Raw genomic sequence first — 12,322 nt, 5'->3', positions numbered from 1 at the left:
TTATGAACCTTAGTCGTTCATAATGTATTATCATATTGTATATCCATGGTAACCAGCATGTGATTGATCAAACGATTTTCCAAGTATCATTCATTAAGGTAGACTTGTTAAAGTCGTAGAAATAGATTTTCGAAATGCCAGCTAAGAAGAAAAAAGGAAAAGCTTCAAAATTGGCTCGTATGAGCGACGAGGAGCGTACACGTTATTTGCAACATAGAGCAGAATTAGAATTGGAAGCGAAGAGGCGTAAGCAACAATTAATAGCTGTTTTTACAAAGGTATAATGTAATTTTGTAAAAGAGAAGCATTTGTCATTTATTTTATATTATTGTTTAGTCGTTTGTGTGATTTTAGAATAAACTAAAACGCGAAGAGGCATTTTCGCGACTCAACACTGCAAAGATCAACGAGCAATGGCGTTTCATATTACGGCAAATCAAGTGCCGCGAATTATATGTGCACGTCGAGTATCTTTGGAAGAACTTTGACAGAACATTAGAAACACGAGATGCTGTGATACAGAAATTGTATGATGAATTGGAAACGGCGGATGCTGATCACAGAAGGTCGCAAGAGGCGCACGTTACGATGTTGGATAGATTAATTGGTACGGTTTTGTAATATAAATTTTTTGTAAATAATACAGCGTGCAGATTTTTACACGATACGATTAAATTAGATTGCACCGTAATTAATGATTTTTCAGGCATGCACAGGGACAGACTCGCGACTCTGCGGATAAATTATCAACAGGCTTTGAAGAAAATCGAATGTGGCGAAGTAAAGGAATTGCAAGAGCTCAAGAAAGAACTGAACGAGGACGCTAAACACTTGCAAACTATAATTTTTGCACAGAAAGAGTGTTTAGCAACGAAATTAGCTCAAACCAGAACACGCAATGCTGTGAATACACATAATATTGTGTATTCGGTATAAATATTCAATAATTATCATTCATTGATAATAGCATGATTTCTTGAGTAGTTTAATTTTTTTCTTAGAAAGAAGAAACGTTATCAGAGTTGAGTCGTGATATAGGCAGTAAAATGGAAGATATGTGGGTTCAATTGAATTCAATTATTTCGGAGTACATGTCGAACACGGAAAGTAAACGGAAACAGTATGAATATTTAAAGGAACAGGATGATGCAGCAAGGATGGAGGCTGCTCTGTTTCCTAAACATCAGGCACAACTCCAGGATACTATAGAAAAGTTGAAAGAAGACTTGGATGTACTTTCGCGTGACTGCGAAGATACTACTACAGAATTAAGGGACCAAGTTCAAGAGTTAAATAAGCGTATTTGGAAATTAAGACATGATACAAAATTAGCTGGCACTATCGATGCTATACAACTGAAGAGGCTGAGTGTCATTAGCGCGGGAGTAATAAAAGTATGGAAGTAGATTTTATTAATTATTTGTAAAATTATGAGAAATTGCTTTTTTTATTTCTAGGAATTGGAAAGCTGTAAGGACAAGGGTATGACGTTAAAATTATTATTGAAAATCTGCTCGAATCTAGAGTTGCCATTACCTGCTATTGAAAAATATGCAATTTGCAATGAGAATACAGGAAAGGAATCGTATTCAAAATATGTAAGTCACGTTGAAATGATTCAGGAGTAACGTGGTGATGATATACACTAAATTGTATGTTTTGTAGATCACTAATCCTTATAACAAAATGGAAAAGTTTTGGGAAAAATATAATCGTATCAAAGCTGAGAATATATTGATGAGGAAAGATCATGATCGTTTGTGCGCAGAAAATAAACGGCTCAGGCACAATTTGCGTACTTATCTTATAACAGTTGTTAGATCGCCAGCTTCCAGGCCACATACTGCGATTTAGAATATTTAATGTTTGTCACTTCTATTTATCATATTTCTTAAAATACTAATAAAATAAAGAATGATAACTTGTACGTGTTCAGCATAAATAAAACTGCAGAATGCGATTCCTTCTTGAAGAGTTTCAGTGAAAAAAAAAAACTAAACCATCCACAACTAACTTCAAGAAGTCGTATTCTACAGTTTAGCCTTGTCGTTAATAATAATATATAGATTTTATATACATTAGTATACATGACATACATGGTACTTTAAGATTATTTAAGGCACTGCTAGATAATTGATGAAGTTCTGCTTTAAAACTGTCCCTGGTCGTTCTTACTACCTTTTTAGAATCTGCGTGTGAACGTATGTCTATTAGTTAACTAGTAGATAGAATTCTCTGATCGTAAATTTTTACCTAAAACACTTTCTAGATCGGTTAAAAAATAGAATTATTACATTTGATACGACTTTTTAAATGTTATTTTATATCTGTTCTGTTAACGATTTCTTCAACCGGGTTTTATCTATGTCTGATGTGAACCACGAAAACGTCACTGTGGGTCGAATAAAAGTCATCATCAAGATGCTGGGGGTTACTGACCCCACGATCGCGAATTGTATTACAGAATAGTTATTCGTTGCCGGCCAAGATTAGAGCCTCTTTAATTCTATATAAATAATTGAAGAATTTAATTTTCATTCTATACTATGTGAAAATTATATATCCACCTGCGTTCACGTTATTATTAAGTTAATCATATAAAATCAACCATATTTTTTAAGGTGTATAGTATCATGTAAGTATAATCCTTACCCCCTACGGAACGGAACGAGTATATGCGATTAGGATATGATCTTGTATGAAATACTTCTAATAAAGACGAATAATTTTAACCAGATTTTAGTACGCAATTTTTTCATATCACAGTTGTAGATAAGATATAAAGTAAGAGCAATTATAAAGGACAATAAACTCATGAATTGTTAAGTATTCCAAACGACAGTTATTCATGTTATTAGTTATAATCATATGGCGCTGCTGTCGTAAAAAAAATGTAATTTAGGCTGATGCGTAGTTGCTGCAACTGTTTGCAACTGTTTCAAACTGTTCAAACGGTTTTAAACTCTCGCGCGTGTTGTCATTGAAATTATTTGATGGTCGTATTATAGTTTATTTGATTATTTATTAAAAAATACCTAGCAGTGTAGTATTTTTATATATCCAGTTTCGCAAAGTAACTTTATTGTCTGAAAGTATAATTAACGCTTTTTTTTATTTCCATAAGATGAAGAAAACTGCATTGCACGTGTCACGAATGTCATTGATATAATTAAAATGAGATTTAGCAGCAGTTTCTTTTAAAAAACGATTTTGTCTTATATTACGGTCTCTTTTATTCGAACAATTAGCTTTGCAATCTGTGGCGACGTTGGTGCTACATATCTTTGTTCTTAAAAAGAAAAGGCGGGAACCAGTAATTCCTTTGTCGAAGGAATGAGTTTTTATGTGGTTGTCATTTATTTAAAATAAGTGAGTGAACAATCTTCCTTGTTATATTACAGTAGGCGTACAGTGTTGCTTTTTTTAAATTTAATAACGTATTCGAACATTGTCATTGTAGTTACTTAATAATAAAGTGAACGGTGCGCGTTTTACTGTAGCGAGGTTACGTTTTGTATGTCATATTAACTTTTATAAGTAAATCAAAGTAAATATGGATATTCCCGCAACCCAAGTCCTCGATTGTCCATCAGATGATATTTCAAATGAGCAGGTGAATATTGATACAGTTTACTTATATATAGAGTTACTTCATAAATTTTATCATTTGTCTGTACAGGTTGGAATTCTATCTGTTGGATCAATTAATTATCCAGTGTTTTTGGGTGCCAATAAAATTGGACGACATCCAGGATGTCACATTGTTATCAACCATAATGTGAGTAATGTTATTAGTTTAAATATATATTATTATTTGGGAATTCATTTGTCTTCACTGATGAACCTTCTCTTTGAAAATCTAACAGCTATACATCGATACTATATATACAGCATCAATGAAGCTATATTTTTATCAGTCTTGTAATTTATTCTTGAATGAGATAATTATTAGAATACTTGATTAACAATATGTTTATTCATTTTTTGATTAATTAAATACTACAAAGTATCGAGAAATGTATTTTCGTTTATTTTACATTCATAATCAAGGACAATAAAATAGTTCTATGAAAAAAATAACGTTTTACTCAAACATTTTTGGATGTAACTTTCATACATAGTGATAAATCGAAATCTTTAAAATTCATCTTTCTCGGTCCAACCCTTTAGTTTATTTTCTTCAAAGTCTATGGTTCTCCAGAAATTCTTTTCTCCCAAATTGGAATTTAATTCCATATAGATTCTATCAGGTGATGCGATGTGAAGATAGTACATATCCTTCTTGGATGAATCCAGTTCATGCCATTCTGTTCCAATATCAGGTACTCTGGAATACATTGGATATTCTGGTTACTTTGTTCCTAGAGGTTTAGCGGAATTTACTTACTTTTTCATAGCATATGAAACCCAAATACTAATTAATTTCTTTTGCATTAGACTTTCCACTGTAGTAAATTCATTTTTGTACCACAAATCCAAAATATATCTAGCATCATCAGCATGGCTCACACCTATGGAAGATACAAATGAAAGATATGCTAAAAATATAAATGTTTTTCTCTTACCAAAGTCTTCCTTGGTACCACTTAAGAATTCGCTTGTACTCGAAGCTCCTTTGTACGAGAAATAATAAAACCAAACTGGACTCTCATTGACTTTCGCTTGAACTCTAGCAGCTTTTTCTGCATCCACAACAAAGAGTCGATCACCCACCATTTGTATCAAGGATTTTACACTTAATTTGTCAATTAGTTTTGATCCAAAATAATGTTCTTTAATCTTTCTTGCAATCTCTACATGCTTCTCTTTTGGTACTGTGTAGTTGAAGTCCAGGAGATGTGGTGCAATTGATTCCCAGTTATCATCCAATTCCTTTAGTAGCTGCTCCTTGCCAGCAAACTCTATAATTAAACAAGGATAAATAAAAGTCTTACTTACAAGATTATCGGCAGTCATTTTTACCAGCAACGGGATATAGTCCTTCCTCGCTTACAACTCCTGTAATCCAAGGAACATCCTGTACAGCACCACTGGTAATCACTTCTATAGGAGAACGATTGATAAATGGTGCATCGCCAGCTTTTTCAACTACTGGGCCAAAAGGAGTAAAGGGATTGTAAAGCCACGGCTGGAAATATAAAGGATTACTTTTTATTCTTATCAAGATATCTTGATAGATGTATCCAATTTTACCATAAAATCCCCAACAGCCTGCACCAAGGCTTTGCTAGGACGATATTTGAGACAGCGGACCAATTCTTTGTTGTTCTCCGTAGGACATCCCATAAGTGAACCCAGCTTCTTTGCCTTTTCCAAAGAATTCTCAGTTTGGGTCCAGCAGTCCAGCGCAGTACCACTCAAAGATATTCCATCTACGAGATACACGATAGTTACATATTCCATAGTTATGAAAAAATTAATTTATCTTGATATGGTTGTAGTACTTTGGAAGAGACCGGCACTCAATGGTGATAGATAATGATAATGGACACTGGCACCACCAGCACTCAATCCAACCAAGGTCACCTTTTTGGAATCCCCACCAAAAGATTCAATGTTCTCAGAAACCCATCTCAGTGCCATACTTTGATCCTTCAGGCCCATGTTGCCAGGAACCACATCGTCCTCGGTACTCAGGAAACCTGTAACGCAATTCTCTTTCGCATAACATCCTCAAAATTGCTGATTCTAACAAGTAGCTGTTGTCTGTAGCACCTACCAAGCGGTCCCAAACGATAATTAATAGTCACTAGTATAACATCACTATCCATCAAATACTTAGGATTGTAGATCATGCCAGTACCATACTGAAAGGCACCGCCATGAATCCAAAAGAATACAGGAATCAGTTCATCTTTATTATCTCGGACTGGCGTATAAATATTCAAATACAGACAGTCCTCTGCACCCTCTACGCGCTCCTGAGGATTTTGAGGTACATGAGCGTACTGAAGGCACGGAGATCCAAATTTCATAGCTTGCAGTTCCCCGGGCCAAGCCATTATCTCTTGCGGAGGCTGTAACATAACAATTGTACCTATCCTCGTTACACCGAGAACTCGATTGCAAATATTATCCAATTAATTAACTATAATATAACCCAATTATCACAATAATTATTGTTCCAGCTTACCTTGAACCTGAGTTTCCCAACCGGTGGAATTGCATAAGGAATTCCTTCGTAGGCCTCATACTGTCTACCTTCGTGAGACAACTTGTAATATCCTTTGATTCCTCCCAGAGGTGTCTTTACTCTCGGTTCCACATCATCTGCATAGCCAGAGCTCAGGACACTCAAAAGTATCAGGACGATCAGCTTCATTACGTTGCTTGTGCAATACACATCCGATTAACGTAACTTCCCTACAATAACTAACCCCACAGGTTCTCCTTGACTCGTGATATCTCGCGTTATGTTTCTCCTTGGCTTATTACTGCGCAAGTATAATTTTTAATATTAAAAAACATTCTGATAACGGCTTTTTTATTGAAACAAGATGCGTATGTACCGAAATTTCTTATTCCTTCCACGACCTTATACGTTTCTCCAGAGTGACTAAAAATAGGCGGGTACGATACAAGCCAGATAAACTGTTTACTACATTTAAATAGGATTCGTTTGAGCTCGATCAACCTCCAGGAGATAAACTTAATAATGTCGCGTATGAACACATTCTCTTTTCTTTGGATTTCAGACGGTGTCCAAGGAACATGCTGAGATCGATGCAGGCAAAGAAAATAACACATTCATATGCGACCTGAGATCTGCCAACAGAACTGTAATAAACAATGTAAATAATGGCTGCAATTCTTTATATATCTTAATTTCACAGTCTGTTCGTACATAGACTGTTGTAAATATTCTCTGACTGTGTAACATGCTGCAATTGCAAGATAGTTACTCAATGATAAGCTAAATTGCATGATAATTCTTATTACGTTTTATTGTAACATTAACGAGTCCAATTTAACTCTACTTGAGAGAGCTTACTTATGTTAAATTATGTTTTTTTTTTGTCAGCGGTGCCTTCGACCGGGTCTCTTCTATCAGCTGAACGATGGAAACGTTATCACTATGGGTCAAATAAAAGCCACCTACAAGGTACTGGATGGTAATGATGACGTCTTGATGGAGAATTCTATAATACCGATAACGCCGTTATCAGGAAACAATAAAAATAAGCAAAAGAACATAATTCCCGGTACACCTGATTCTTCATTGGTGAGTTTAAGAGGATAAGAAGGTTTATTTGAATTACTTGGAGTTCTTAAGTTTAAGGATACAAGTCTGATTGTGTATTTGTGTAGAATAATTCATCCACGTGCGAAAATGACGATTCCGTTATTCCTGGAACTCAGCTCGAAAAATCAAACGTCTTTCGACTTCCCTCGTTACCTGCACAACTTATCTCCAAAAACAACACGGCAAATGTATCTGCTGATGCTGTGGAAACAGTCACTGGCATCTTATTGAATGACAATGATATGGCGATAGATGTGCGACCTTCGAATTCTGAAAATGAAAAGGACGAGGTCAGTATTTTTGATAAGGAAACCGAAAGCTATTCGCAAGCACATGGAAACGAATCGCAACCAACATTCGATATCCACGATGCGGAAACGCAGATATTTGTGGTGGATGGGATAAGAGGTGAAAAAGCGGGAAAAGTGAATGAGGAGAAGATTATAGACGAAAGTACAAAGTCAAAGAGCCAGGAAGGGACGTTGAATCCTTCGGAGAATTCAAATTCGTCCTCACAGAATTTTCTGAATATCTCATTACCGCCTAGCCCGGTGAATAGTCACGTTGGCGAAAACGACGGACGCTCCGATACGGAAGGCAGCATCATTTTGATAAGGGTTGAGGATTTTTACGGACCATTGTCTGACAAATTGAATGCCCGCGATGGAAATTACAAAGATAGAAGCGACGTTACAGCCTCGGCGAAAGTTAATTCTAATCTAAATGTTGAGTCTAATAATTGTTTAAATACTGATATGTATGATGCGCCAACTCAGTGCATCGATAATGAAAAATCAAATATAACAGAGAAAACGATGGATGATGACTCTGAAACAGATGAGGAGGGAATTTTCGAAGATTATGTCGACAAAAAGAAATCGAGGCATCCAAAGAAATCCGAGACTAAGGACGATTCGGAAACAGATGAAGAAGGACTTTTTGAAAGATTCACACAGAAGGATAAAGGAAAAGACAATTCAAACGCGAAGGAATCAAAGAATTCTAGCATCGAGAAACCTGATAACGATAATGATATATTCGATGCTCTCACTCAGAAAATTAGCACTAAAGAGAAGAAGGCGATTACAGAAACAAATAAATTGTCAAATCAGTCAGGGAGCACAGATCCTCCAATTGTCCTCGAGGAAGACGTTGATTTTTTCACAGCGCCAACGCAAATTCCTCCTAAGGATGATCAGCAGGTGGACATAGAGTCACAGCCTACCCAAATTCTGGAAGTCAATGACGTAGAATCAACTGAGAAAGCGTCAAATGTGTCCAGTGAAAGCACCGAACATAACATAGATTACGAAATGGCTCCGACTCAAAGGATCGATGATATCGTTGAGACGTCATCTAAAGTAGCATCCAAAAAACAGAGGAGTCCATCGCGCAAAAAAACGTACAGAAGAATTAAAATGCCTCTGACGGATTCTGAAGACACAGAAGGAACTTGGAATGATAATATCGAGACTAATCTTAAAAGTATGTTTAACGAATCGAGTAATAAGGACGGAGGGATGGAGCATTGTCAAATGTCGTCACAGACGCTTCTGAACGTGCTGGAGTCAACCCAGGAAGCAGCTATTGAGAAGTCACCCAGACGTAATCCTGAGACGAAGACTAAAAAATCATTACGTAAGAAGCTAGAGACGGCGGATAACGAACTCAATCAGAAGGAAACTGAAGAAACGAAGAATGTTCCGACTGAGACAGATTTCAAAAAGGAAAATTCGAGAAGCCGCCAGTCGGATAGAAAAAGCTGCGGCGAAACGTTACCCGAAAGATTGACACCCTGGCCGAAGGATGAGGTAGATATTTTGGCTGAATTTCCACCCGTGTATATTTCAGGTACCTTGTCAAATCCTGTTATTTTACGAAAACCCATAACCAATAATTTGTTTAAGGGCACTAAGAAGCCCGGTCGGCGGACTGCTGCGAAAATTAAGATGAACAACCGGAAACTGGACAAATCCATTGGAAAAAGAGACTCTCCTAGTTCTAGCATGAATAGAGACGAAGGCGAACCGTATCGTATTGTAAAGTATTCCTTAGGAGGATCATCCTCGAGGCAGTCGTCATTTTCCTTGAACCTAGACCCTGAGAAACCTGCTGGCAGTAAAAGAAAGATATCAGCTAAAGTTGTCGCAGAACTTTCCGACGATGAAATGGAGTTTGAAGAGATAAAGAACATAGCAGAGAGAATGTTGGCCGTGAAATCTGTTTACGGTTCCAGTAATGCGGTTCCGAGTAAAAAAGGGACAACAAGATCCGTCAGGAAATTTGATACAGTATTGCATAATAAATTACCTGGACGTTCTCTTTTATCTACGGACCGTCAAAGTTGTTCCTTATCAGTCAGTGTTATAGGCAATAATAAGAAAAATTCACCGTGCAATAAATTGGATGATGAGCGATCGTCTGTTTTTCAGGTCGAGAAGGAAGCTCCGTTAAGAACGATTGTTAAAGCGCAGGAGAGAAATTCGCGGGCGAAAACGCGCAGCGAGAATACCAAGACGTTCGACGAAAATGTAAGTTGCGACCCAATGGGTGAAAAATCATTATTAAATGGAAAGCAGTTAAAAGTTGTAATAAAAAAAATAGATGACGATACAAAATGGAATTGTTCCTTTGTTATTAAGGATGAGCTTCAGGAGGTCTCGAGCGAATTGGGAAAAAAGTCAGCTCGCATTGGGAGTCGGAAAGAAAATAAAAATATGAAAACCAAATTAATCGAATCTAAGAAGGAGGACGAGCCAGGATCAGAGTCACAGGAGATCGACGAAATTATAACAAAGTGGTCCAATACCACAGGTATCAATATAAATGAAAAAGAGGAAACAAGTGGAAGAAAATGTCCCAGCAGAAAATCCAAGAGAAGTAACGTTATTAATACAGAGATAAAAAATGAAACAACGAATGATACCAATATTTCTATTGACTCCAATGATTCGAGTCGCAAAGTCATATTTGGGAAACCCACAAAAATTCCAAGAAGAACAAGAGCAACGAAACAATCCTCAACACTCCCAAAGAGTGTAATAGAGCCACCAAAGTTAACCGAAAATATTACAATGTCCCAAACTCAACCAGCACGAACTCGACGTGCAAAATCAGCTACCGTTGAGAGAGGTTTGGTTGATGAAAAATCACCAAGTGATAACAATGAGAAAGATATTTCTGCCGTGATGGATACTTCGAAAGAGTCTACAATAAGAACACCTAAGAAAGGAAGAGGTAGAGCAAGGAAACGTAAACTGGATGAAGTTGAAATTGAAAATCTAGCAGATACAAGTATTGATTCATCAATATTAAACATCTCAACGGCATCTGTTAACAAGAATAATTCATCGATGTTGAGTCTGATGTCGCCATCTAAGAGAAGGCAGAGAATACTGTTTACAGGTGTCACGCAGAACGATTATCGCAAAATCATACAAAAGTTAGGTGAGGATAACTTCTTGAATAAGGTAAAAAAATGTACTAATAAGAATACCAAAATTACAGGTGGGACGATAACTGAAAGTCCATCTACTTGTACAGTACTTGTTACTGACAAGGTACGAAGGACATTCAAGTTTCTCTGTGTTATGGCCAGACCGGTTCCAATAGTATCTGTCGAATGGTTAATTGAGAGTGAAAAATCTGGTCATTTCCTAGATATGGAAAATTTTATTCTGCACGATCATAGTGCTGAATTAAAATTCCAATTTATTTTAAGAGAGAGTCTAGAGAGAGCGCAGGCTGAAAAACTTTTAAAAGATTACGACGTACTACTAACACCTAACGTGGCGCCACCGTCAATCGCAGAGTTCAAAGGTGAGTCATCAATCGTTATTTATACGAATAAAAACATGAAAACTGTCTCATTCTTACAGAGATATTAAAAAACTGTGGAGCAAGACCGCTCCTAAAGCCACCTACCACCTGGAACAAGAAGACAATAGTAATATCTCGTGAAGAAGATTTAGCAAACGCCAAAAAGTTCCTTTCCAAGGCGCCAAAAAATGTTCCATTAGTATCACCAGAATTCATTCTGACCGGTATCTTGAGGCACGAAGTGAACTTTGATGAGCATCGATTGACGCTTCAGTAATCATCATATACATTTTTTTTACTGCTTGATATTTTATAAGAGAGATGTTACTAAATATTCCTATATTCCTATTAAAAGTTGAATAATTTTAACAAATAGTGAATAATTTTTTAAACGACAAAACGTTTATGCAGCGACTGTACATGCAATGTTTACATAGCATACAACGTGCACAAACGTAAGGCAGGTGTCCGCCACTATCGGAGCTGACCAAGTAGTGGGAGAAAATAAAAGGCCACGGCGTAGTTTCTTTATCCTCGTGGAACCGTGAAGCGAAACGAATTGTATGTACAATATTGCACGTTATTCGCCACACAAGCTAACGCAGCATTACCCATTCATTGTATTATACAAAATCTAGTTCCAAGAGAGCAGAACAATGAATGACTCAGAGTGAAGAAGCTATAGTAGATGAAATTGTTATATAAACTGTTGCAAATACTTAAAAAGAGAAGGTAGAAGAGTAAAAAGATGATTACTGCAAGTATTCTTTATTGCATTTTCCTCTGCTTCAACATACAGACTTTATTATTGATATTAATGAGAGCGAGATAATCACAACTCGCTCAGATGGAAAAAAAACTTAAAAAAAAGTAATCCTAACGACTTTAAGATTTATTTATAATCGATTTTTCTACTGAGAGACATCGATGATTTAAACTTATGTCTAAAAGTCAGGAAACAGGCGGCTCGTCAGCAAACACCTTGATACACTCAATTTTTTTGGTTAATCCTATATATATATGTATATGTTTAAGGCGATCTCTAGCGCTGTGACATCGATGATGATGCAATATATAATGTAAATGACTTAAATGACTAATTGTCGCTATTTAGAACGAAGAGACAAAGACTCCATGATCGCTGACTGGGCGAGATTGCCAATAATTACGTTGTAGAGACTAATGACCTCCTAAATAAGCTCATATGGGAAACAGGAGGTCCACGATCGTCCCTTCTACCAATGGTTGAGGAACGTGGAA

At 36.6% G+C, this 12,322-nt stretch overlaps 3 protein-coding genes across 6 annotated transcripts; 2 read left to right on the top strand and 1 right to left on the bottom strand.

The window, feature by feature from the left end:
- The first annotated feature begins 16 nt into the window (after window positions 1-16).
- On the top strand, window positions 17-1,927 carry LOC107268790 (dynein regulatory complex subunit 2). Its single transcript, XM_015741908.2, has 6 exons — window positions 17-278; window positions 355-607; window positions 707-930; window positions 1,002-1,394; window positions 1,458-1,598; window positions 1,666-1,927. Exons 1-6 carry the CDS (start codon window positions 135-137, stop codon window positions 1,852-1,854), a joined length of 1,344 nt encoding a protein of 447 aa, XP_015597394.1. The 5' UTR covers window positions 17-134; the 3' UTR covers window positions 1,855-1,927.
- Window positions 1,928-2,907: 980 nt separating this feature from the next.
- LOC107268775 lies at window positions 2,908-11,921 on the top strand. 4 transcript variants are annotated; one of them, XM_025085992.1, is made up of 9 exons: window positions 2,909-3,613; window positions 3,680-3,778; window positions 6,696-6,791; window positions 7,022-7,222; window positions 7,309-9,054; window positions 9,151-9,774; window positions 9,886-10,690; window positions 10,751-11,062; window positions 11,122-11,921. In XM_025085992.1, the coding sequence occupies exons 1-9, from the start codon at window positions 3,554-3,556 to the stop codon at window positions 11,337-11,339; spliced, it is 4,161 nt and encodes a 1,386-aa protein (XP_024941760.1). In that variant the 5' UTR covers window positions 2,909-3,553; the 3' UTR covers window positions 11,340-11,921. The 4 variants fall into 4 exon arrangements, with proteins under 4 accessions (XP_024941759.1, XP_024941760.1, XP_024941761.1 ...); XM_025085993.1 differs by having other exon boundaries at window positions 2,909-3,778; window positions 9,151-9,600; window positions 9,676-9,774; XM_025085991.1 differs by having other exon boundaries at window positions 2,908-3,778.
- On the bottom strand, window positions 4,069-6,387 carry LOC107268776 (venom carboxylesterase-6). Its single transcript, XM_015741866.2, has 8 exons — window positions 6,134-6,387; window positions 5,720-6,017; window positions 5,445-5,642; window positions 5,194-5,372; window positions 4,963-5,128; window positions 4,566-4,901; window positions 4,388-4,511; window positions 4,069-4,327 (listed from the first exon to the last, which is right to left on the bottom strand). The coding sequence occupies exons 1-8, from the start codon at window positions 6,320-6,322 to the stop codon at window positions 4,138-4,140; spliced, it is 1,680 nt and encodes a 559-aa protein (XP_015597352.1). The 5' UTR covers window positions 6,323-6,387; the 3' UTR covers window positions 4,069-4,137.
- Window positions 11,922-12,322: the final 401 nt, after the last annotated feature.

Source organism: Cephus cinctus, unplaced genomic scaffold (genome assembly GCF_000341935.2).
Source record: "Cephus cinctus unplaced genomic scaffold, Ccin1 Ccin1_scaffold0581, whole genome shotgun sequence".
Classification (NCBI taxonomy): domain Eukaryota; kingdom Metazoa; phylum Arthropoda; class Insecta; order Hymenoptera; family Cephidae; genus Cephus; species Cephus cinctus.
Note: the sequence above shows the minus strand (reverse complement) of the source record. Positions and strands in the feature narration are given on the sequence as shown.